This window comes from Scyliorhinus torazame, chromosome 7 (genome assembly GCF_047496885.1).
Source record: "Scyliorhinus torazame isolate Kashiwa2021f chromosome 7, sScyTor2.1, whole genome shotgun sequence".
Lineage (NCBI taxonomy): Eukaryota > Metazoa > Chordata > Chondrichthyes > Carcharhiniformes > Scyliorhinidae > Scyliorhinus > Scyliorhinus torazame.
In genome coordinates, this window is record NC_092713.1 from 33,404,878 (window position 1) to 33,429,660 (window position 24,783).

Here is a 24,783-nt window from a genome sequence, read left to right on the forward strand (position 1 = left end):
GCTGATTCAAGATGGCGCCGTGGCCGGGAGAGGAGGCGTGAGCGTGGGAGACACAAGGACCTGGGATTTATGAGCGGAGCCGCCCGCCAGTGGCCTGATGCTCGGAGATTTAAGGAGAGCTCCCTGAGGGCCCGCGTTGGTGGCAAAGGAGGAGAGGGAGAGAAGCCTTGAGGGAGAAAAAGGGTTTAAACCACACACTGTGGGCGGGCGGGAGGAGGGGGGAAGGATTTTAATCCAAGGAAGGCATATATTTAAAAATACACATAACCGAGTCATGGCTTCGGCGTCCGGCAACGACGACGATCTGACAATCCCCCGAGCTGCCATCAATAAGATGATCAAAGAGACGCTGCCCAACGTGCGGGTGGCTAACGAAGCCCGGGAGCTGGTGGTGAGCTGCTGCACCGAGTTCATTCACCTCATCTCCTCCGAGGCCAACGAGATCTGCAACAAGTCGGAGAAGAAGACCATCTCCCCGGAGCACGTTATCCAAGGTGAGGACAAGGGCAGGGTGGAAGCTGAGGGCCCGACTTGGGTGGTCCTGGCGCCCGAGGACAAAGTGGTGACAAGAGTCGGAGGGAAGTCGCAGCTGGACTCGACTCGTGTCTCGCACAAGGTTTCTTTCATGTCCTTTTTTTTGTGTCTTTTGATTTCACTTTTGGTCTCGCAGGGTGGGGGCAGCCACGAACATCCAGTTTAGAGATCGGGAGGGAAATGGTGAGATGAGCTAATTTCTTCACATCAGCCTCTGGGTGAGCAACATGCTAGAAATTGATGCTTGAAAGCAGTTTCCGCATCTCACTGGGTTCGTGAATTGGACAATTTGAGTAACAATCAGATTTTGTCACTTGCTGAATGGACAATTCCAAGAATGGCTTTTTTATAATTGTGGTGAACCTCATCCAAACAGTTTAACAATTACAGATGATACCAAGATGTGTTGCTTGTGGATACGGATTTAAAGCCTATATATGGATATCATTGGTGAAGGAAAACAACTGTATTCATCTGAAAATGTTGACCCTGACTAGCTGAACTTAATTTGCATGCATGTAAATTCCTTCATACTGGAAAGTGTGACTGAAAATGTGAATATTAAAGCAGAAATCATTGTATCTGATTTGCTTTTCGTTTTTTAAAAATTTTGACCTCTCTGGTATAAAAATAGAATTACTCTCTGTATATTCTGTGCCATGTACCAAGAAGTGTAAAGGTCTCAGTAGCTCCATGCCCATTAACAGCACAAATGGGCAATTCTTTATATGTGCTAGGCACATTGTGTTGCAGTAGAATGATTTATAAAAATCAAGTCTTTTTGGATAGGTGAACTTGTCTTTTTACAAAACTACTTATGTGACTCATCAGTATTCATATGAATTATATTAGTACAAAGATTGGCATGGGTGCCAATATTTCAAATTAGCCAGGTGCAGGAGAAGTTAGTTTGAAATGTTTACACTCATTAATCCCATGAATTGAGTTTTGTTATAATGTCAAACCAGAATTTGCCAGATTATATTTTTCAACCTATATGTATGACTTAACTAATAAACTGAAAAGTACAGGAATGCTTGTTTACATTTGGAGTCGTCCTTAGAATAGGATCTGTTGGCCTAAATGGGATAATTACGGAGTTAAGTGTTGTTAAATCTGACTAATTAGCAGATTAATTTTTTAGCGAATGAAATATTCAAATCCGATATCTTCCTCATAAACCGATTCATTTCCATCTACATCCCAGTCATATGTGGCACATTGTCAGCTCTTTTATTTTGTAACTGACCAGGTACCATTGTCTACTGGAATAGTGGCGCAGACTCGATGCGCCGAGTGGCCTAATTCTGCTCCTATGTCTTATGGACTACTTGTAAATTAAAGGAGTTTGTCAAAAACCCTTCTGTCCGTTACAGTGGTGGAAGACCCTATTTGAATAATTTTTTAAAAAATAACAATTTTGGCTTGACTCAAAGTTACCCTGGGGCGTCAGCCCTCCTTGGGTGATTTGTATAAAATGAAAGATGAGTCAAAGATAAGTTTAACTAAAAAAATGAAATGAAAATTACTTATTGTCACAAGTCGGCTTCAAATGAAGTTCCTGTGAAAAGCCCCTAGTCGCCACATTCCGAATCCTGTTCGGGGAGGCTGGTACGGGAATTGAACCGCGCTGCCGGCCTTCCTTGGTCTGCTTTAAAAGCCAGCTATTTAGCCCTGTGCTAAACCAGCCCCTGTAACTAAACCAGGGAACATAGAAAAATACAGCACAGAACAGGCCCTTCGGCCCACAATGTTGTGCCGAACCTTTGTCCTAGATTAATCATAGATTATCATAGAATTTACAGTGCAGAAGGAAGCCCTTCAGCCCATCGCGTCTGCCCCGGCTCTTGGAAAGAGCACCCTACCCAAGGTCAACACCTCCACCCTATCCCCATAACCCAGTTATGGCAACAGTGCTGCAGAATCTGATCAGGAAAGGTCTCTGAATCTATCTGATTGCCAATTAGATGCTGGTGAGAATCCCCCTTGGGACTAGGTCATTTGCCTGGAAACAACATTGAAGAAATGGAATCCCTTCTCCTCCCAGTGTAAATGAGCTCAGAGAGCCATGTGTGTATCTGCAGTGTCTCCCCCAACCCATGTGAGAATCCTGCAGTCTTGTTGAATCTTGGGGCTCTCTGTTCTTTTTTTAATCTTTTATTAATGTCACAAGTAGGCTTACGTCGACACTGCAATGAGTTACTGCGAAAATCCCCCAGTAGCCACACTCCGGCTCCTGTTCAGGTACACTGAGGGAGAATTCAGAATATCCAATTCATCTAACAAGCACGTCTTTCGGGACTTATGGGTGGAAACTGGAACACCCGGAGGAAACCCACGCAGACACGGGGAGAACGTGCTAACTCCGCACAGACAGTGACCCAAGTCGGGAATCGAATCCAGGTTCCTGGCGCTGTGAAATTACAGTGCTAACCACTGTGCCACCCTGCTAGCCTTCTCTGACAATAAGGGTACAATATTTAGTCATTTCCTCAGCCCTGTTTGTGTCAGTCAAGATCTCTGTAACACACAATATATCCCAGATCTTCCCATCTCCGGATAATTGAAGTCCGGACATACCCCAGAGGATGTGTTACAGAACCCCTCAGAAGTCCCAAAGCAATGACTCCATGGGGATTGCCCAGAAAGTTTTTGAACTTCCAACGTGTAATTCCCCTGAACCCCGGGACCTTCCCAAGAAACTCTCCAAATCTGAGTTAGAGCCAGAGACTCCAGACAGTTCTGACTCACTTACCGGGATAGTTACCAGGAAATGTTAGACAGAAATCTTACAACTGACACCCCGATCACCCCCATCTTAGTTCTGAATGTATCCAAGTAAAATCATTCCTTAAATTTTCAAGTTAGTTAATCACTGAGATTAATGGTAGCTTTTGCTTTTAAACTATGCTTTCCTTGCATCTTTCAATTTTGTCACTTGCTTTTAATTCATTTTGACATACACAAGATGTGAGCTGTGTAGCTGGACATGTGCCAACAGTGTTGCTTAGTGACAGGAGGTATGAATTAATTGTTAGCCATTTTCTCCCTTCACTGTTGCATATGGTAATCTCCCCAGGCAATATTTACATATTTAATATTGATCAAGACCTCGATATTTAGTTCCTTGTTCTAGAATTGCCAGGCTCCTATCCAAACTACATAGTGGGATACATTCATCTTTTATTAACTTCTCCCTCTATGCGTCAGTCAGTAAATGTCGAAACATCCTTTTAGTGGAAAAAAAGCTGCTGATTGCTGATCGCTATATATTTAGTGCATCTTTAAGCATTTAACTATTGAAGTCAGTTTTAGGTTCCCAGTGTGCATATGAGCACAGCGGAAGAGCAGATTACGTGTTTTTCACAGACTGTTTCTTTTTCAGCTGCTTTTAAGCTGAAAGTTGTTGAATATACCAAAGACCGTGGAAATCGTCCTGTAGAAAGACACGGTGTGAGCAAATGCAGCGTTCGTTTGCGATGAAAACAGAAAGTTTGGGTAGGTTTTTAAGAAAAACTACCAAATTGTTTGGTTCTAGAAGGCAAGGTTTTTAACCAAAAAATCAAATGTTTGACTGGGCAACTGAGGGCGTTGAATTTTTTTAACTCGCTGGTGATTTATTGCGGGGTGGTGGGAGACGGTTGTGTTGTGTTAACGTCACTGGTGAAATTGAATTAACAATTAAAAAATTTGGATTTGAAAGCTTAGCTAAGTGATGGTGACCAAGAAACTTATCACGATTATCATAAAACCTGTCTGCTTCACTAGTGCCCTTTAGGGAAGGTAATCTGCTGTCCTTACCTGGTCTGGTCTACATGTGACTCCAAACCCACAGCTGCATGATTAACTCCTAACTGCCCTCTGCCCATGGCCTAGTAAGCCACTCAGTTCAAGGGCAATTAGGGATGGACAACATGCTCACCCAGCTAGTGATACCTACATCCCATGAAACTAATTAAAAAAAAAAAAGTCTTGAAATCGAAAATCAGATGTTGAATACGTCAGTAATAGCATTGGTGTCTAGTTTAAACTTATTATTTCCTGAGTAGAAAATGAAAATAAATAAACGGATTTTCTACTCTTAGTACCGCACAAAAACGCTGTAGTTTTGAATTTGTGTGGCAATGTTTGTCTTCCAAACGCCAGTCATTTGACTAAAGTACCAGTTATTGCTAAGCACTTTGCATTGCTTGTAAGAGTGAAATCCACTTTTTGCTTAATTTACCATAAATATGCTCAAGGCAGGTCAGTTGCATAGGTAGTGGCATATTCAACATATTCAAGTCTGTAATGTGCATGGAACATTGCAAAGCTAGGGACTTGCTTGTATATCTTTTAAATACTTGCCTGCAATGAGTTTTTGTGGGTAGTTCTGGTAGCAGGGACAATGGTAAATGGTCATGGAATAGAAATATGGTTGTCAAATCTGTGTTAATGAGCTAGTAGTCCTAGACATTAACTACACGAATCTTCAAATTTGGCCTCATCAGTCCTTGTAAAACTTTGTAAAATGAATTGTTGGTAATGTGCACTGAGACATTAAAGGAACAAGGCCTGAATTAATTTAATGTCCCAGGACGTGGAAACCAATTTCCGTACATAATGTTTTAGCAAATAACTGAGATACATTTCCACATCTGACTGCGTTATTGAAGGTGATAAATTAAAATTCAGGCTCTTTCCAGAATTGGGGATGAAGCATTGATCATTTCAGACTGAACCGCGTGGTTTTGTTCAGTGAATCTCTCCTCCAAGTGTGCAGTATTCAGATTCCCTATGGGCACATCTCTTATTTGGTTATGGTAGATTTTTGTTACCTACATTACCTGACATCGCAATAATTGGGGGAAGTGGCGATCCGCATTTTTCTTTCTGCAAATGACAGGAAAGAAATTGTTCACCAGAGAGTAAGTCTGTTATTAGTGTAGTTATTAGGCCTATTTCTAACTTAACATTCCTGGAGGTGCCTATCTCAACTCATCTGCTGTTGAAACCCTCATTCAAACCTTTGTTACCGCTAAACTCGACTATTCCAATGCACTCTTGGCCAATCTGCCATGTTCTGCCCTCCATAAGCTTGAGGTCATCCAAACACAGCTGCCCATTTCTTACCTCGCACCAAGTTCCATTTAGTTATCAACCCCTGTGTGGCTGACTTCATTGGCTCCTGGTCAAGCATCTTAATTTTATCATTCTCACCGTTGCTTTCGATTCCCCCTATTGCCATGTCCTTCCCTAGCTCTGTAATCTCTTCCAGCCCCACCAACCTTCCAAGATATCTGTCCTTGTCTAATTCTGAACTCCAGAGCATCCCTGGTTTTAGCTATCATACTATCACCTAGTTACCTCTGCCAATAGGTCTTGAACTCTCTCCCTACACCCCTCTGACCCTTACTTTCCTCATTTTAAAACTACTAGAAATAATTGAGGTCCAAAGAGACTTGGGGTCCAGGAATACAGATCATTAAAATGTAATGGACAGGTTTAGATGGAATGCTGGTCTTCTATATTTAGAGGAATAGAATACAAGGAGCATTTAAGTCATGCTTCAGCTATACAGTAGAGAGAGCAGGTAGGATCTTGGGTTTCTAGCTAGAGAGGTAAAGTGCCCAGTTTGTACAGAGCATTGGTCCAGCTCCTGCTGGAGTATTGTCACAATATTGCAGGGAGGATATACGGATATTCCATTCCATCTGCAGCACGAGTTTTATCCTCAAACTTATTCCCCGTCTGTCATTAATGTCTTTCCATATTTTTTGATTTTTTTTTGTTGTTGTTATTGTCATGTCCACTTTGATAGTCTCCCTGGTAATTATTGAGGCAAAGTAACAATTCCATATTTTTGACATTTCACTGTCACTGAATGTGTGTTTACCCCTTAGTGATCATATCCCTGCCCTGATATTTATTTTGTTACTTGCGTGTATGTGGAATGCTTTATTTCCATATCCTTTGCTGGCTTAATTTTGTATTTTGGCTTTGCTTTCCTAATTACTCATTTCTAACCTTCTCCCTTTTTATCTATGTACATACATGTGTACTTTTGTTTCAATTTTGTTTTCATCTAATCATCCATAATATTCCATTATTGGCTAGTTTGTTCTGGTTTTATAGAGGAATATATTTTTCCTGAACTATATTTGACAACCATTTTAAATATTTCTCTGATGTTTGGGTATTGTACAGCATTGGTGATCATGCCTTTAGTTGCTGGGAGCTTAAACTCTGGGATCCCCTCCCCCCTCTAACTGTCTTTCTTTCTTTCACATGCTTCTTAAAACTACCTCTTTGACCAAACCTTGATTTTGCTTGAAAGCACTCTTGTGAAGCAACTTTGACGGTTTTACCATAACAACAGCAACTTGTATTTATACAGCACCTTTAATGAATTAAAACGATCCCATGAAGTTTCTTGGGACATTATAAAAGTATGACACTGAGCCACATAAGGAGATTTTAGGTTAGGTGACCAAAAGCCAGGTGAAAGACGTAGGTTTTATGGAACATCTTTTAATGAAGAAAGTGAGGTGAGAGGTGGGCAGGTAGTCCAGAACTTAGGCATATTTACAACTGAAGGTGCTGTCACCAACAGGAGAGCAATTAAAACCGGGGATGCTGATGAGCGCAGGTATCTTGAAGGCTGTAGGGCTGGTAGGAAGGGCAAGACCATGGAGTGATTTGAAAATGAGGTTGAGAATTTTAAAATCCTGATTTTGCTTGAACCTGAACAGTGTAGATCAGCGAGCACAGGGGTGATAAGAGTGGGACTTGCTGAGAATTAAGACGTGGGCAACAGAATGCTAGGTGACCTAATGTTTACAAAGGTAGCATGAGGAAACCAGCCCAGGATTAGTGAAGTTTAGAGGTAACAAAGGCACAAATGGTGCTTTTTAAATGCCGTTGCCCTATTTCCTGGGCACTTGGGCTGGCATAATTGGCGGCAGTGGCATTTGCTGACCCATACTTTCCTGTTTTTATGTATGCTGAAGTCTTTTTTTTTTTATAGGTTGAGATTGTCAAAGCTAGAATCCATAGTTATGGATGTGGTCAAGAAGTAAGCAACATGCCTTCTTAAAATTCCTTGTTTGGTCATGTGAAATACCAGCAGGAATCTATTTTCATGACTAATAGCTTTGAATTAAATCCACGTGGAACATACATTGTGCTATGTATCACTAGGTAGCTAGTCATCACACCTCAAGTTACATTAATTTTGCAAATGAGTTTCTGTTATTAAGAGAGTCTGATTTGATTTTGATTTGATTTATTGTCACATGTACCGAAGTACAGTGAAAAGTATTTTTCTGCGGCCAAGGGAACGTACACAGTACGTACATAGTAAACAAAAGAATAATCAACATCGAACATTGACAAATGGTACATCGACAAACAGTGATTGGTTACAGTGCGGACCAAGGGGCCAAACAGAGCAAACATATGAGCAAGAGCAGCATAGGGTGTCGTGAATAGTGTTCTTACAGGGAACAGATTAATCCGAGGGGGAGTCGTTGAGGAGTCTTGTAGCTGTGGGGAAGAAGCTATTCCTATGTCTTGATGTGCGAGTCTTCAGACTTCTGTATCTTCAGCCTGATGAAAGGGTCTGGAAGAAGGCAATGCCTGGGTGGGAGGGGTATCTGATAATGCTGTCTGCCTTCCTGAGGCAGCGGGAGGTGTATATAGAATCAATGTGGGGGAGTCTGCTTTTGAAAGTGGGTGTCGTGTTTCTGTTCATACACCCACATGTACAAGTACACAGAAATGCATAAATTGTTTCCAAGTTTATGAATTACTGTAGCTATCTTTTGATGACTTGAGAATGACAGTATGTAGAACAATTGCTTCCACATCTTAACTGTTGAATTGAAACATTGAATAAAGTTTAGACTTGCCACCCATATTTCTGATACTTGAATTTTTTTGCACTGCAGGATTTAATTTTTTATAATGAATTGTTAAAATTCAACAGATAGAAAAACAAACTAATCAACTTCCATTTGAATTTTGCAATTCGTGTTATTTGTAGGTGTTGTAAAATACTGCAATGGAATGATTGTTTCAATGCACAATTGTTAAACAAGGTGTCGTGGACATGGTGCAGGCACTTCAGGTCACCTATTTCCCAAGTTTTGTGTAGCTTCTCAATAATGGCCTATTGGTGAAATCTAACAAAGCATTGTCACAGCAAAATTAGTTACAGTGAGCTTTCTTTACAGCAGTTGCTTGTGTTGAAAAGGAGAAGTCTGGAAAAATTTAAACAAAAACTTTGAAGGCACTTATGTTAGAGGTATGAAATCATTTGAAAATACTTCTAAGAATATCCTTATTTAACTTGGGTATAACATAATGCATGTAGATTTGCACTTGTTCTGACTTTTGACACACAAATGTGTGGCTATTTTGATTTGATTTTAGCTTTCGCAGACAGAGTTAATGCTCTTTGAGATTAACATTTAAAGCAGCAGATATTTTAGTGTTTCCTATCTTTTATTTGTCTTTGCTTCACCGGAGGACGATTTAAATCCCCTTAAATGTGGGTGGCACGGTAGCACAGTGGTTAGCACTGTTGCTTCACAGTGTCAGGGACCCGGGTTTGATTCCCGCTTGGGTCACTGCCTGTGCGGAGTCTGCACGTTCTCCCCGTGTCTGCGTGGGTTTTCTCCCACAAGTCCTGAAAAGGTGTGCTTGTTAGGTGAATTGGACATTCTGAATTCTTCCTCAGTGTACCCGAACAGGGACTGGACTGTGGCGACTAGGGGATTTTCACAGTAACTTCATTGCAGTGTTGCCTACTTGTGACACTAATAAAGATTATTATTAAATTTATTATATATATATTACTCCTGGAAGATTTTATTGTGCCTTGTTGATATCCTATATCATTATGTAGTGATATCTGTAGTTAAAACAAATTAAATTAACTAGTTGCAATTCTGCCTTTGTATTACACAGTAGTTAGAGTTGACTTTAAGACGGGTGTTTGTAAATTAGAGATATTGAATATTAAATTGAAGTATAAACATGAATGAAGTGTAAGTTGCATTAATCAAATAAATTTTTGTCGGTTTTTAAATGTGCTCAGAATACTTAGAACGAATAGTTTTTAGCAGGTGGCTAAGATATTTTCAAAGGCAAGCATAGCCATCTTTTAAACTTGTCAGCAGCGCTCATTTTATTAGCTCTTTAACAAATCATGTTCTTTAAATTCAAGACTGTTAATTGCAGTATTTTCCTATCTGCCCATTTATTTTCTTTAAGGCATCTCGACACATGGATAGGGTGGGGATAAAGGGATATAGCACTAGGAAGTGCTCAGGGTTTTAGCCAAAGATAGTTTCATGACCGGCACAGGCTTGGAGAGCCTGTTCCTGCCCTGTATTGATATTTGTTCTTTGTTCTCACACCCAGGTCATGGATCAAACTACATTTGCAACCTTAATTTTAAATTATTATGGATTTTTATTTGATCTGTCATCACTTGATTTATTTTTTGCACCGCTTATATAATGAGTAAACTTCCTCATTTTAAACAGACTACAGCTATTTTTGTTGGCTTGCAGAAGTGATATTTATGCATGCTGTATTAGCACTGGGCAAAGTAGGTGCAGCATTTATAAGTACACAAAGCAATAATTAGAAAAGGCTTTGTTTTGCTCCAGGCTGAATTTTATTTCTGTAAAGCTACGATAATCTGCTGTTAGCAAACTAGCCGTCATTATATTTTTTATAATCTTAAAATGAATAATGCTGACAAATCTACAATAATCTGCTGTTGGCAAACTAGCCGTCATTATATTTTTTATAATCTTTAAACGAATAATGCTGGCAAATCTATCTAAAGTAGATTTGCACTTGGCCTGATGTTTCCTTAACAAAAATACACTGGTGCATTGCTATTTTGATCTGGTTTCAGCTTTAATGGGCAGAATTAATGCTCTTTGATCCTAACATTGAATATGCAGTTGAAACTTCAGTATTTCATGTTTATCTTGTCTTTACTTCATTAGAAACTAAACAACATTTTACATAGTTTTTTCTAAGTGAAAACTTGCTGTTCTTTATTGATGTGTCAAAACATTTTGTAGTGAATTTACGACCAAATTTAACATTTGCCACGTTTATGAAAGTCTTTCTGTATTCACCTTCAGGCCCCTTCTGAGTTTGCAGTTTGAGGATTTAGTGCAAATGCAGATTAACATGGGAATGTGAAATTGTGACCTGTTATTCACTGCACCACAAGCTAAACTACAAACCCCACCCAAAGCTCACAAACAAAGAAATAAATTGATTTAATGAGACTGTCCCCATTTCTGCTGTAATATCATTGTTGAAACTCAAAAAAAGTTGAGCTTTGTTTGGGTTTTTAATGGTGATCTCAGTAATAACTACAGCAGAACAACCGACCTGTCCTTAAAAAATGTATGGAATGTTGTTAAATGTCTCATTACTCTATTGTTTCAGATTTTTAAAAATAAAAATAAAAGATTGAGTTTAAAAAATTTTCATATGTCAGCTTCTCCCTTCACCTCAGTCTTTTTCTTTTGCTTTGTGCGAATTTTAAAAAAAATGATTTTATTATTTTTGTTTTAATGTTTTGGTTTGTTCATCAGAATTGTTTAATGTGATTGGCTGCTTGAACAGCTTGATGACATCACTGCAATTTAACATTAGGAATCCTCCTTCAACATGCTACAGTCAATTTCACAACGAGAGTTAAAGTTCTTGTCACAGGCATCACCACATTCCCCAGTAAGGCTTTCTGTGAGGCTGGGGTGAGCAACCTTGCTTCACCGCTGACTGCAAACTGTGGACTAATATAATTGACTATTTGTGATTCCAGCACTTGTATTGCACAGAGGTTAGAACACTGGCAGCTAGACAACTTTAAACAGATGTCTGGTTTATCGATTTATTTTCCTTTGGTGCTATCACAATATAGTTACTCAATCGAAGTCGAGGAAGAATGCAGTTCTCTCCCAACCACTCTGCCCTGTGAGCCAACTGGTAGAATCCTAGTTGTTTCCTTCACACCTGTCCATGGCTCCATTCTAGCTACTTTAGCAATCTTCTCTGGTTATTAATTCTTTTTTTGTTTAATTTTCCAATTAAGGAGCAATTTAGCGTGGCCAGTCCACCTACCCTGGGTTGTGGGGGTGAGATCCACGCAGACATGGGGAGAATGTGAAAACTCCACACGGACAGTGACCCGGGGCCAGGATTGAACTCTGGTCCTTGGCTGCTATGATGCCGCAGTGCTAACCACCGTGCCGCCCATCTGGCTATTAATTCCTGCATACATACCTTCTGCCTCTAGATTGTTGCTTATTCTGTGCTCCAGATCTATCATCTGCCTTGTTTGAGTGATGCCTTTCTTGTCTCTGTCCGTTATAAAGTTAAATACCTATTCTAGGGATGAGAGTGCATAGCCTACGGTTGACATTTCAGTGCAGTACTTATCAGGTCAGGTGGTAGACTCCTTTTGGAGTATGTCTAAGCTGTAAGCCAGTTCATCATCCCATGTGGGTCCTCTGATGAGCAGAGGGTCCGATGTGAGATTGGATTGGATGTCCACAGGACTGGCAGATCAGATTGTCATTGGTACTTGAGGTACATCTGCAGCTGTGATGCCTTTGGCCTTAATCTGGGCATGTTGGATGTTGTGTTTTTTGTGTAGATGGTCCCCAAAACATGCTGAACCAGTGTTTTCCAAAGTGCAGTGTTTTCCCAGAGAAGTGGTCTGTAATGCAGAAGTTTGTACGGCAATTTTTTAGGATGTCCTTGTATCATTTGTACTGATCAACTTGGTACTATTTGCTACTTATCCCAACAACATGTCTACACAGATTTAGCAGGCTCTAGAGCATTGATTCCCTCTGTTCGAACATGTTTTGGAATTTGGTATGTCTATAGTACTTGCAGTTAGTGAATATATGTTAAAACCATTTGCAGTAATATTTTTGTAAACATAACAAATGAATGATAACATTTTCCTATATAATGCAAATGAATATTGTTTTGATGCTGATGTTCTCAACTACCTCCTGTTGTTGAAAATGATGACCAGACCCATCTAATACTCCTCCCTCTGATCAGAACCATATTCAAATACTGCCCTTATTTTGTCAGATTTGTCCAAAATAACATTTTCATTCTGAAATAGTGTTTGTGAGCTGTTGAAAGTTGGCAGTGTCACTATATCTTATGAATCCTGTTAACTAAATCAAATGAAACAATTTTAAATTCCTGGACTTGTATTGTTAACCCCTTTTGAGTGTTGAAATCATAGCCAATTTATTTTGAGGATAAGACCTTTTCCTCCTCAGTCATATGCCCATAAATATTTGTCCAAATATTAGCCCTTTCAGACACTGCTGCAGTTACCCTGTTAAGTGTGATGCTGCTACTAGGGCAGTGAGTGACACCACTAAGAGCAGAGTTTTAAATTTGAGGCTTGGCAAAACATGAAAGTTGGCCTTATTTTGCCTGATGCAGCCATATCCAGCTCTAAACGTCCGAGCCGGAATTGGCTGGGAAGCCAGGCCTCAGGGCTGTTTTTGAAACAATGCAGGCCAATTTCTCATTTGCAGAGGGGTCATCCGAGAAACAGGTAAGTGAAGTATTTAAATAGAATGTTTAGAAATGCTGTGATAGGAATTTAAAGATTTTAAATGGGGAGTAGATATATGTATATGCAGCGCTTTTCTACTTTTGTATCTGAAGAGTGTTGGATTGTTAAAGTAGAAAAGCTGCTGCCCTAGTAAATCAGGTACTTTGTTAGTATTTGTTTCAGTCTTGCTGTGTGTGAGCTGAAAACAATTGATGTGGTTGCTGCCATGTGACCGGAGGTATGGCATCCAGGATTTGCAGTAGTGGTTTTGGGGAGGTGTGCCATTTCATCAATGAGTCCTGGAATTACAATTTTTTACCATGCTCCTATCATTTGCACCATTGAACACTCATAGCTACCCTGTTTAAATTTATTATTGAACTGTAAAATTCTCTATTTCAAATTATGCAAAACATTTTTACAACCAAAACTGTGACATCCTCAAGACAGCATTGCTTCCAGTAATTTTTATGTGCAAATTTTCTCTCATCTCCTCGAGGTGCTCCCTTATGTTCAGGAATAGTGACCATTCAATCATTGTCATCTTGATTCTCTTCTTGAGCCTGGAGACACACGAGGCAGATGAAGCACATGCCTATGCCGATATCTGCTTCTGCAGCTAGTTTTTCCTGGGACAGGTCACTAGCCTGTCACCTGAGGCTCATAACTTGAGGGGCACCACTCCACATCAAGCATGGCTGACCAGGAGACTCTTGCCACCAACCATTTGCATATTGGAAGGATACACATGTTATGAAAGCATCTCTGTGACCATCAAGCTCTGGGGTGGGACTCAAACTCTGCGTTTGTGTCAGAGAGGCAGGGAGGTTACTCACTGCGTCACAAGGCCTCCAACCATTCAGTACCTCATCTATATGCATGTTCTTCATGTGTGACCCCAGCCAGTGAGATGACAGGACATTACACTTGAGCTTAGCTCTGCCCTAGATTGGCCCATGTATTTTCCATTAGGAGTCAGTGGAGAGTAATTAGGAGCAGAAACCCATAATTTGTTCTTTGCCCATCTCACCAGCAATACGGCTGTAATCTACACTAGTGTCCCAAATTCTGCCCTAATTGAGATCAGCTAACCTAGCATTGGTCTGATTCAAACCTGGCCTGTATGACTTGGTATCGCCTCAAAAGGCCATAAAGTTCAAATCCGTGTTTCTATTAGTTTGTATATATCTCAAGTTGGTACTAATAAACCTTTTGAGTGTTAGGGCCTAAAATGTATCCACTCTAAATTTCTGGGCACTCAAAATTCAACCAGAGCAGATCAGAAAAATCAGCATTAGTTGGACCAAGCTGAGCTCTGCTTCAGAGATTGGACTGCTGGGACTGAAACTGGATCTGACCCATAAGCAACAACTTGGACACTTGCCATGCACTAAGTGTTGAAAACTAGCTTTCACCAAAAATTAGGTCCAGTGCCCTAAATACTGCTATCAGGTTAAACAGCAATTTACTTGTTCTATTTTCAGTTTAGTATTCACTGCTCACGATTCTCACTCTTCCGAACACAGATTGTGTGACCTCTTTGTTGAACTTCTTCATTCCGTATTCAAACAAAACTCCCAAGCTTCAAGTTGCCTGTTGTTTTAATTCTCAGCCCCTCTCTAACTCCACTGCCTCCTGCACTGTTCCAATGAAATTCAACATATGTTTGAGGGAATAGCACTTCGTCTTTTGATTAGGTGCTTTACAGTCTACCAGGTACAAAATTGAGTTCAGGAATTTTATATCACAACCACTGTACCCATTTCTTCATTCGTAGCTGTTGGCAATGATTCTGCTATTCCACTTGTACCTCCTCTTGACCCATCTTTTATTTTAATGAACAAAATATGCCAGACCCGTTGAGTATTTCAAATATCAGTGGAGAGAAAAGGAGTTAATGTTTCACGTCGAGACAAATCAATATTTCATAATTCAGATTTGGAAATAACCTTGGCATTGTCAGAGACCAAGAAAGCTATGGATAGGGATGAAATGATCAAACTAGCATTTCCACATTAAACCCAAATTCTCAGGAATTGAAATATGCAATTGTTAAGCACAGAACATGTTGACAGATAACGATCATCAAACAATTGCCAGCAAAATGAAAATGTTGCAAATACAGGGTGGCAAACAGTATAAGAAATGAGCCAATTATGTGGGGTATAGATGCTTTGTTAGTTTCAGTATATATTGTGGCCTTTCAGATTTCTATTCTTGGACAGTTATTTTTTACTCTGTAAATGCTCATATGCTAATCATTTTCTTTCTTTTTCTTTTTAGCCCTAGAGAGTCTTGGATTTTGCTCTTATATTAGTGAAGTAAAGGAAGTCTTGCAAGAGTGCAAAACAGTAGCACTAAAGAGGAGAAAAGCAAGCTCGCGTCTAGAAAACCTTGGCATACCAGAAGAAGAACTACTGCGGCAACAACAGGAGCTATTTGCAAAAGTAAGTAGTGGAATTGGGAGCAAGTCGCATGTGGCCATTTAAATAGCTGCTGTCATTCACAAAAACATTTTATTTCCAAAATGTAGCAACAATAATCAGGTTTTCCAGTTTTCATGGTAATATGGTGAGTTTACCTTTTGTGACAATAAATTTGAAGATCTACCATCAAGCATTGTTCCAATATTTATATTTTATATGTATGTGGCTGAGCCTCTGTTTTCAGTTGTTGGAGGAGTGTCAGTGTGGGAGATGTTAAGTCATGTTCTTCTAGGGTAATTGCTTAGACGTCTGCTGCTTCTAATTTACACAAATCAACAGGGTGTTGTAGCCAGTTGTATGCTTGTCCATTTTCCAGAATACTAAAGAGGCTGAGTGGTTGGGCTAAAGAGTGAAGTCAATGATTTGTTTGGGGATTTAGATCAATTTTGTTATGTAACCGAAAAAGTAAATTTTATACAATAGTTAAGTATTACATGTAAGCACCTTAAAGTCAGTTTTGCTTGAAGAAAAGTTGAATTATCCAGTTATTCAAATTATGTAAATCGAATAGCTCAGGAACCATTTTCTGCATGATTTCTGATTTAATTAAACTTCAGATTGAGAGGAGTGGATTGTAGGTGTGGAATGGATTGAATAGAATTAGTACATGGAGATTCTCGGGACTTGCAAGTTTTTTAAAATATAAATTTAGAGTACCCAATTATTTTTTAAAAACCAATTTAAGGGTAATTTAGTGGCCAATCCTAACCTGCACCTCTTTGGGTTGTGGGGGCGAGACCCACGCAGACACAGGCAGAATGTGAGAATCCCACACCGACAGCGACCCGGTGCCGGGATCAAACCACTGCTATCTTGCCGCCCATAGCTCCCCAATCTCATCTTTAATTTTTAAAAAATATATATTTTATTCAAGATTTTTGGCCAAACATAACAGTACGTAGTGTTTCTTTTACACAACAATAAAGCAATATAAATAACTGTGGCCAGTTTTAAACAAATAGATAAATAATATATAAACAAAAACAAAACTGAATGGCAACTGCCTTGTCCAAAATAAATACTCTCCAAAAATACAATCCAGCAATCCAATATACAATTACCTATAACAACTACCTATACATATTATACATATACAATAACATCTCTGAGAGTCCGTTCGATTCCTCTCTTCCCCCCCCTCTCCCCTGGGTTGCTGCTGTTGTCTACTTCTTTTCCATTCCCTCTATCTTTCTGTGAGGTAATCGACGAACGGTTGCCACCGCCTGGTGAACCCCTGAGCCGAACCCCTTAACACGAACTTAATCCGTTCTAACTTTATAAACCCTGCCATGTCGTTTATCCAGGTCTCCACACCCGGGGGTTTGGCTTCCTTCCACATTAACAATATCCTGCGCCGGGCTACGAGGGACGCAAAGGCCAACACGTCAGCCTCTCTCGCCTCCTGCACTCCCGGCTCTTCTGCAACCCCAAATATAGCCAACCCCCAGCTTGGTTCGGACCGGACCCCCACCACCTTTGAAAGCACCTTTGCCACCCCCACCCAGAACCCCTGTAGTGCCGGACATGACCAGAACATGTGGGTGTGATTCGCTGGGCCTCTCGAGCATCTCACACACCTATCCTCTACCCCCAAAAATTTACTGAGCCGTACTCCTGTCATATGCGCCCTTTGTAACACCTTAAATTGTATCAGGCTTAACCTGGCACACGAGGACGATGAGTTTACCCTACGTAGGGCATCAACCCACAGCCCCTCCTCAATCTCCTCCCCCAGCTCCCCTTCCCACTTCCCTTTCAGCTCATCCACCATGATCTCCCCCTCGTCCCTCATTTCCCTGTATATGTCCGACACCCTACCATCCCCCACCCATGTCTCTGAGATCACGCTATCCTGCGTCGGGAGCTGCGGGAATTCCCTCACCTGTTGCCTCGCGAAAGCCCTCAATTGCATGTACCGAAATGCATTCCCTTGGGGCAACCCATATTTTTCCGTCAGCGCTCCCAGACTCGCAAACGTCCCATCTACAAACAGATCTCTCAGTTGTACTACCCCAGCTCTTTGCCATGCTCCAAATCCCCCATCCATTCTCCCCGGGACGAACCTATGATTGTTTCTTATCGGGAACCGCACCAAAGCTCCCGTCCTTCCCCCATGCCGTCTCCACTGCCCCCAAATTTTCAATGTAGCCACCACCACTGGGCTTGTGGTGTATTTCTTTGGTGAGAACGGCAACGGTGCCGTCACCATTGCTTGTAGGCTAGTCCCCCTGCAGGACGCCCTCTCCAATCTCTTCGGCGCCGCTCCCTCCCCTTCTCCCATCCACTTACACACCATTGAAACATTGGCAGCCCAGTAGTACTCACTTAGGCTTGGTAGTGCCAGCCCCCCCCTGTCCCTACTACGCTGCAAGAATCCCCTCCTCACTCTCGGGGTCTTCCCAGCCCACACAAAACTCATAATACTCTTCTCGATTCTTTTGAAAAAAGCCTTCGTGATCACCACCGGGAGGCACTGAAACACAAAAAGGAATCTCGGGAGGACCACCATTTTAACCGCCTGCACCCTACCTGCCAATGACAGGGACACCGTGTCCCATCTCTTAAAGTCCTCCTCCATCTGTTCCACCAACCGCGTTAAATTAAGCCTGTGTAATGTACCCCAATTCTTGGCTATCTGGATCCCCAAGTACCGGAAGTCCCTTGTTACCTTCCTCAACGGTAAATCCTCTATTTCTCTGCTCTGCTCCCCTGGATGCACCACAAACACCTCACTTTTCCCCATGTTCAGTTTGTACCCTGAAAAATCCCCAAACTCCCCAAGTATCCGCATTATCTCTGGCATCCCCTCCGCCGGGTCCGCCACATATAGCAACAAATCATCCGCATACAGAGATACCCGGTGTTCTTCTCCCCCCCCCCTGAGTACTCCCCTCCACTTCTTGGAACCCCTCAATGCGATGGCCAGGGGTTCAATCGCCAGTGCAAACAATAACGGGGACAGAGGACATCCCTGCCTCGTCCCTCTATGGAGCTGAAAATAGTCAGACCCCCGTCCATTCGTGACCACGCTCGCCATCGGGGCCCTATACAGCAACTGTACCCACCTGATATACCCATCCCCAAAACCAAATCTCCTCAGCACCTCCCACAAATAATCCCCCTCCACTCTGTCAAATGCTTTCTCGAATCTCATCTTTAATAATGGTCTCTTAAAATCTTACCAATGACCGAAGTCAGGCTAACCGGCCTATAATTTCATGTCTTCTGCCTCCCTCCCTTCTTAAACCGGGGTGTTACATTAGCCACTTTCCAGTCCTCTGGGACCCTATCAGTATCCAGTGATTTCTGAAAGATCACCATCAAAGCCTCCATAATCTCCTCAGCTATCTCCTGAAAACCCTGGGGTGTAGTACATCTGGTCCAGGTGATTTATCCACCTTCAGATCTTTCTGTTTCGCCAGAACTTTCTCCTTAGTAATGGCCACTACACTCACCTCTGGCCCCTGATTGTCCTGGAGCTCTGACATCCCATTGATGTCTTCCACCGTGAAGACTGATGCAAACTAACTATTCAGTTCCTCTGCCATTTCTTTGCTTCCTATTGCTACTTCGCCAGCCTCATTTTCCAGTGGTCCAATGTCGATTTTTGCCTCTCTCTTACCTTTTTAAATATTGAAAAAAACTCTTCCTATCTTTTATATTACTAGCGAGCTCACACTCCTGTTTCATCTTCTCCCCTTGTCGCTTTTTTAGTTGTCCTCTGCTTGCTTTTAAAGGCTTCCCAGTCCTCTGGCTTCCCACTAATCCTTGCCACTTTGTATGCTTTTTCTTTTGCTTTTATGCTGTCCTTGACTTCCCTCATCAGCCCATGGATGACTTGTCCTCCGCTTAGCATGTTTCCTCCTCCTTGGGATGAATTTCTGATGTGCCTCCTGAATAATCGCCAAAATTTCCTGCCATTGCTGTTCCACTGTCTTCCCTGCTAGGCTCCCCTTCCAATCGACTCTGGCCAGCTCTTCCCTCATGTCTTTGTAGTTACCTTTATTTAATTGTAATACCGTTACATCTGATTGCAGTTTCTCCCTCTCACACTGCAGGGTAAATTCTATCATATTGTGGTCACTGCTCCCTAAGTGTTCCGTCCCCTTAAGTTCCCTGATCAAGTCTGCCTCATTACTCCTCACCAAATCCAAAATTCCTTTTCTTGGGATCCACTACCAACCTGATTTTCCCAGTCCACCTACATATTATTGTTATATTGCCTTTTTTATGTACCTTTTCTGTTTACTGATTTATTTCTGTCCCACATCCTGACTCCTGGTAGGGGGCCTGTACATAATTCCCATCAGGGTCTTTTTACCTTTGCGATTCCTCAACTCTACCACACAGATTCTACGCCTTCTGATCCTATATTGCGTCTTGCTATCGATTTAACTTCATTCCTTACTAACAATGCAACCCCGCCCCCTTTGCCCATATGCCTGTCCTTTCGATAGGACGCACATCCTTGTACATTTCGATCCCAGCCTTGATCCCCTTGCAGCCACGTCCCTGTGATGTCCACAACATCATACTGGCCAATTTCAAAGTGCACAACAAGCTCATTTACCTTGTTCTGTATACTGCGTGCATTTAGGTACAACGCCCTCAATCCTGCATTGACCACCTCCCTTCTCATACTTGTCACCTTTTTTGCTCTGCCTGAGGTTAGATTTCTGCCATTTTCTATACTCTCTGTTCTATTAAGTGTTCTGGAAACTTTACTAACCTCGTCTGAGCCCTTGGCTCCTTTAACTAGTTTAAAGTCCTCGTCATTATCCTGCACTTCTACCCTCTCGTTTAACTTTGATTTTCTAATTCTCTATCTACAGTCCTAGTTATACGATTCGCCAGGACTCTGGTCCCAGCATGATTCAGATGAAGACCGTCCCACACAGGTCCACTCTTCCCCAGTATTGAAACCAAAACTTTTATTTACAAGTTTTAGTTTCAACTTAACAAGTAGAATCTTTAGGGCTGGTCACAGTCATTGCCCCTACTGTAATTACTTGAATATCTAGGATCTTGACTTCAAATATTGTTCAGAAGCTGCTTGACAAGAATGAGAATATAAAGCTTCTGAGATTACTCAAAACGCTTTCCTTACAAATCGGATTTGATTTTGATTGTAATACTTTCTTTTGGGTGTGCCCTTTTCTGTCATCCCACAGCCAGGATGTTCAAACCAGGTTGACCTAGGAGGTAGATCAAGTGTTTTTGATAAATGTTTTCCATAATTGTTCCAGCATTTGTACTTGTGGCGATAAAATCATATGTCATTGTGAAAACCATTGATACTGAGGTTTACATCTTGTATTATCGTAAGCACTTTTGTCCGCCTGTGTTGGTCCTTTTTGATCAGGCCGGAATGGGTTACTGATTTCCTGCTTGGATTTTTTCAACCTTACTTCAATTCCCTTACTGCTGAAATCATTGTATACGAGCTCATTAGCCAGATGCTTTTCTTGTTTTCCAGTTATATCCAACTGCAACGTGACTCTAATTCTGCTGCCATCGTCCAATTCTGTTTTGCACTCTATCACCTCTGTCCTTGTCAGACTCCATTGGCTCCCAGTCCTAGTGTATCAAATTCAAAATCCTTGTCCTTGGTTCACCTATCCATGGCTTTTCCTCTCCATGTTGATGTATCCTCCTCCAGTCCTTGTTGCTAGAATAGTGTGTCTTTCAAACTTTTGATTCTGGTCACACTTGCATAACCGTCCAACCCTTACGCCAATGACACACCTATTCCACTTAAGCTGCAGAATCCATGTTCTGCACTGTTGCTTCACAGCGCCAGGGTCCCGGGTTCGATAGCCGCTTGGGCCACTGTATGTGCGGAGTCTGCACTTTCTCCCCGTGTCTGTGTGGGTTTCCTCCGGGTGCTCCAGTTTCCTCCCACAAGTCCCGAAAGACGTGCTGGCAGATGAATTGCGCATTCTGAATTCTCCCTGTGTACTCAAACAGGGGCCGGAGTGTGGCGACTAGCGGCTTTTCACAGTAACTTCATTGCAGTGTAAGCCTACTTGTGACAATAATGCCGATTATCTATTTATTTATTTATACTCCCTAATCTCTACAGCTTGCTACCACTCTAAACTGAAGTCCTTTAACTAGTCAATCGTCTTATGTTTCCCAGCAATATTTATTGTTCTCTTTCATCTGTGACGTGCTTTGGGAAATTAATGTTGCAAATTCTGTGCTTGGCCATGGCAAGAATACGAGTGGTTTAGAAAAAAATGTCCCTAATCCGTTAGGTTACTTAGTGAGCACTCTGGGATTCTAATCTAACAAAATTTAGATTAGAATCTTCTTGAATAGCTATGTTAAATATTCCGTTCAAATCTAGGTGGCCAACTTTGAAAGCACCTGTACTCACAACATGGAGTTCTTTGGAGGAAGAAAGAATTACGACCTTTGAGCTTCTGGGTCTAATCAGTGGTTCCCATGCTTTTTTACATCATGGCACACTTTAATACTATAAAACCTTTGAGGCACACCTATCTTCTCCGACTTAACCGCCCTCTCGCAAAAACCTTTTGTTTCTAAAAGCTCCTTAAAAACATGTCGAGCCACCATTTAACACAACTTTCATTAGTTTTAAGAAGTTTACAAGGAAAGCCTTATTACCATTTGCATGTCACAACAATATTGTGCAGCACAGTGGTTAGCACTGTGGCTTCGCAGCGGCAGGGTCCCAGGTTCGATTCCCAGCTGATCACTGTCTGTGCAAAGTCACAGTTCTGATTTTTTTTTTTTACATCAATTAGGTCCGTATGCATGTGCCTGACCAATGTCTACAATCAGGAGTGAATGAAATCCATAATAATGAGTTTCTCGGTCTGTGGGCTAGCATTGCTCCATTACATCGTCAAGTTCCAGGTTCGATCCCGGCCCTGGGTCACTGTCCGAGTGGAGTTTGCACATTCTCCTCGTGTTTGCGTGGGTTTCACCCTCGCAACCCAAAGATGTGCTGGGTAGGTTTTTAAAAAAATAATTTTTATTAAAGGTTTTCATAAAACATCAATAACAAAATGAAAAAGGAACCCAACAGGGTTAAGTACAAAACACAGTCCAAAAAAACAACCCTCCGTTACCCCCCCCCCGTACATAAATAATAAATTAACATTAACACCCCGACTTAATACAACAAGTATATACACCACCTCAGACCCTCCAGTGTAAATAACAAAAACAAAAAATAATAAAGTGACCCCCCCGCCGAGTTGCTGCTGCCATTGACCATTGTCTGCCAGGAAGTCTAAGAACGGTTGCCACCGCCTAAAGAACCCATGTACTGACCCTCAAGGCGAATTTCACCCTCTCCAACTTAATAAACCCCGCCATATCGTTGATCCAGGATTCCACGCTTGGGGGCCTCGCATCCTTCCACTGAAGAAGAATCCTTCGTCGGGCTATCAGGGACGCAAAGGCCAGAATTCCGGCCTCTTTCGCCTCCTGCACTCCGGCTCCTCTACCACCCCAAATATTGCGAGCCCCCAGCCCGGCTTGTCCCTGGATCCTACCACCCTCGACACCGTCCTCACTATGCCCTTCCAAAATTCCTGCAGCGCTGGGCATGCCCAGAACATATGGGTGTGATTTGCTGGGCTCCCTGAGCACCTAACACACCTGTCCTGACCCCCCAAAAAACGACTCATCCTTGTCCCGGTCATGTGTGCCCTGTGCAGCACCTTAAACTGTATGAGGCTGAGCCTCGCGCATGAAGAGGAAGAGTTCACCCTCCCTAGGGCATCTGCCCACGTCCCTTCCTCAATCTCCTCTCCCAATTCCTCCTCCCACTTACCTTTCACCTCCACCACCGAGGCCTCTTCCTCCTCCTGCATCACCTGGTACGTTTCCGAGATCTTTCCCACTCTCTTCCCCCCCCCCCCCCCCCCCCCCCCCCCCCGAGAGCACCCTGTCCTGTACTGTGTGTGGCCGTAGCCGTGGGAATTCCGACACCTGCCGTCTGGCAAACGCCCTTACCTGTAAGTACCTGAAGGTGTTTCCCGGGGGGAGCCCGTATTTCTCCTCCAGCTCACCCAGGCTCGCAAACTTCCCGTCCACAAACAGGTCCCCCAACCTTCGTATCCTTGCCCTGTGCCACCCCACAAACCTTCCACCTGTTCTTCCTGGGGCAAACTGGTGGTTCCCCCGTAATGGGGTCCCCGTCGAGGCCCCCACATATCCCCCCCCGTGCCGCCTCCACTGCCCCAAAATTTTGAGGGTAGCCAACACCACCGGACTCGTGGTATACCTCCTTGGAGGGAGCGGCAGAGGCGCCGTTGCCAGTGCCCCCAGACTCGTATCCACACGACGCCGTCTCCCGCCTCTTCCATGCAACCCCCTCCCCCTCCATCACCCACTTGCGCACCATCGTCGCATTGGCGGCCCAGTAGTATCCACAGAGGTTGGGCAGCGCCAGTTCTCCCCCCCCCCCCCCCCTATCTCTACTCCGCTCCAGGAACACCCTTCTCACCCTCTGAGTCCCTCGAGCCCACAGAAACCCCATTATACTCCTGTTAACCCGCCTGAAAAAAGCCTTCGGGATAAACACGGGGAGGCACTGGAACAGGAACGAAAACCTTGGGAGCACCGTCATTTTGATTGACTGCACCCTACCCGCCAAGGCAACGCGTCCCACCTCTTGAACTCCTCCTCCATTTGCTCCACCAGCCTTATAAAATAAAGCCTATGCAGGGCCCCCCAGCTCCTGGCCACCTGGACTCCCAAATACCTGAAGCTCCTCTCCGCCTTTTTTAGTAGGAGCTCACCAATCCCCCTCTCCTGGTCCCCTGGATGAACTACGAACAGCTCGCTCTTCCCCATGTTGAGCTTGTACCCCGAATTCCCTAAGAATCCTCATTACCTCCGGCATTCCTCCCACCGGGTCCGCCACATACAGCAGCAGGTCGTCCGCATAAAGTGACACCCTGTGCTCCTCCCCACCACGCACCAACCCCCTCCAGTTCCTCGACTCCCTCAGTGCCATAGCCAGGGGTTCAATCGCCAGTGCGAAGAGCAGGGGGGATAAGGGACACCCCTGTCTCGTCCCTCGGTGCAACCGAAAGTACTCGGACCTCCTGTTTGTGGCCACACTCGCCATCGGGACCTCATATAACAGCCTAACCCACCTGACAAACCCCTCCCCAAACC

The 24,783-nt window shown here is 42.8% G+C and overlaps 1 protein-coding gene across 1 annotated transcript in view; it reads left to right on the top strand.

Annotated features, from left to right (window-relative positions):
- Positions 1-20: 20 nt before the first annotated feature.
- The window catches only part of dr1 (down-regulator of transcription 1), a 30,193-nt gene continuing 5,430 nt past the window's right edge, over positions 21-24,783 (top strand). Inside the window, exons 1-2 of the mRNA XM_072510514.1 lie at positions 21-494; positions 15,422-15,585. Coding sequence (XP_072366615.1) covers positions 275-494; positions 15,422-15,585 — 384 coding nt within the window. The 5' untranslated portion in view covers positions 21-274. The remainder of the gene's footprint in view (positions 495-15,421; positions 15,586-24,783) is intronic.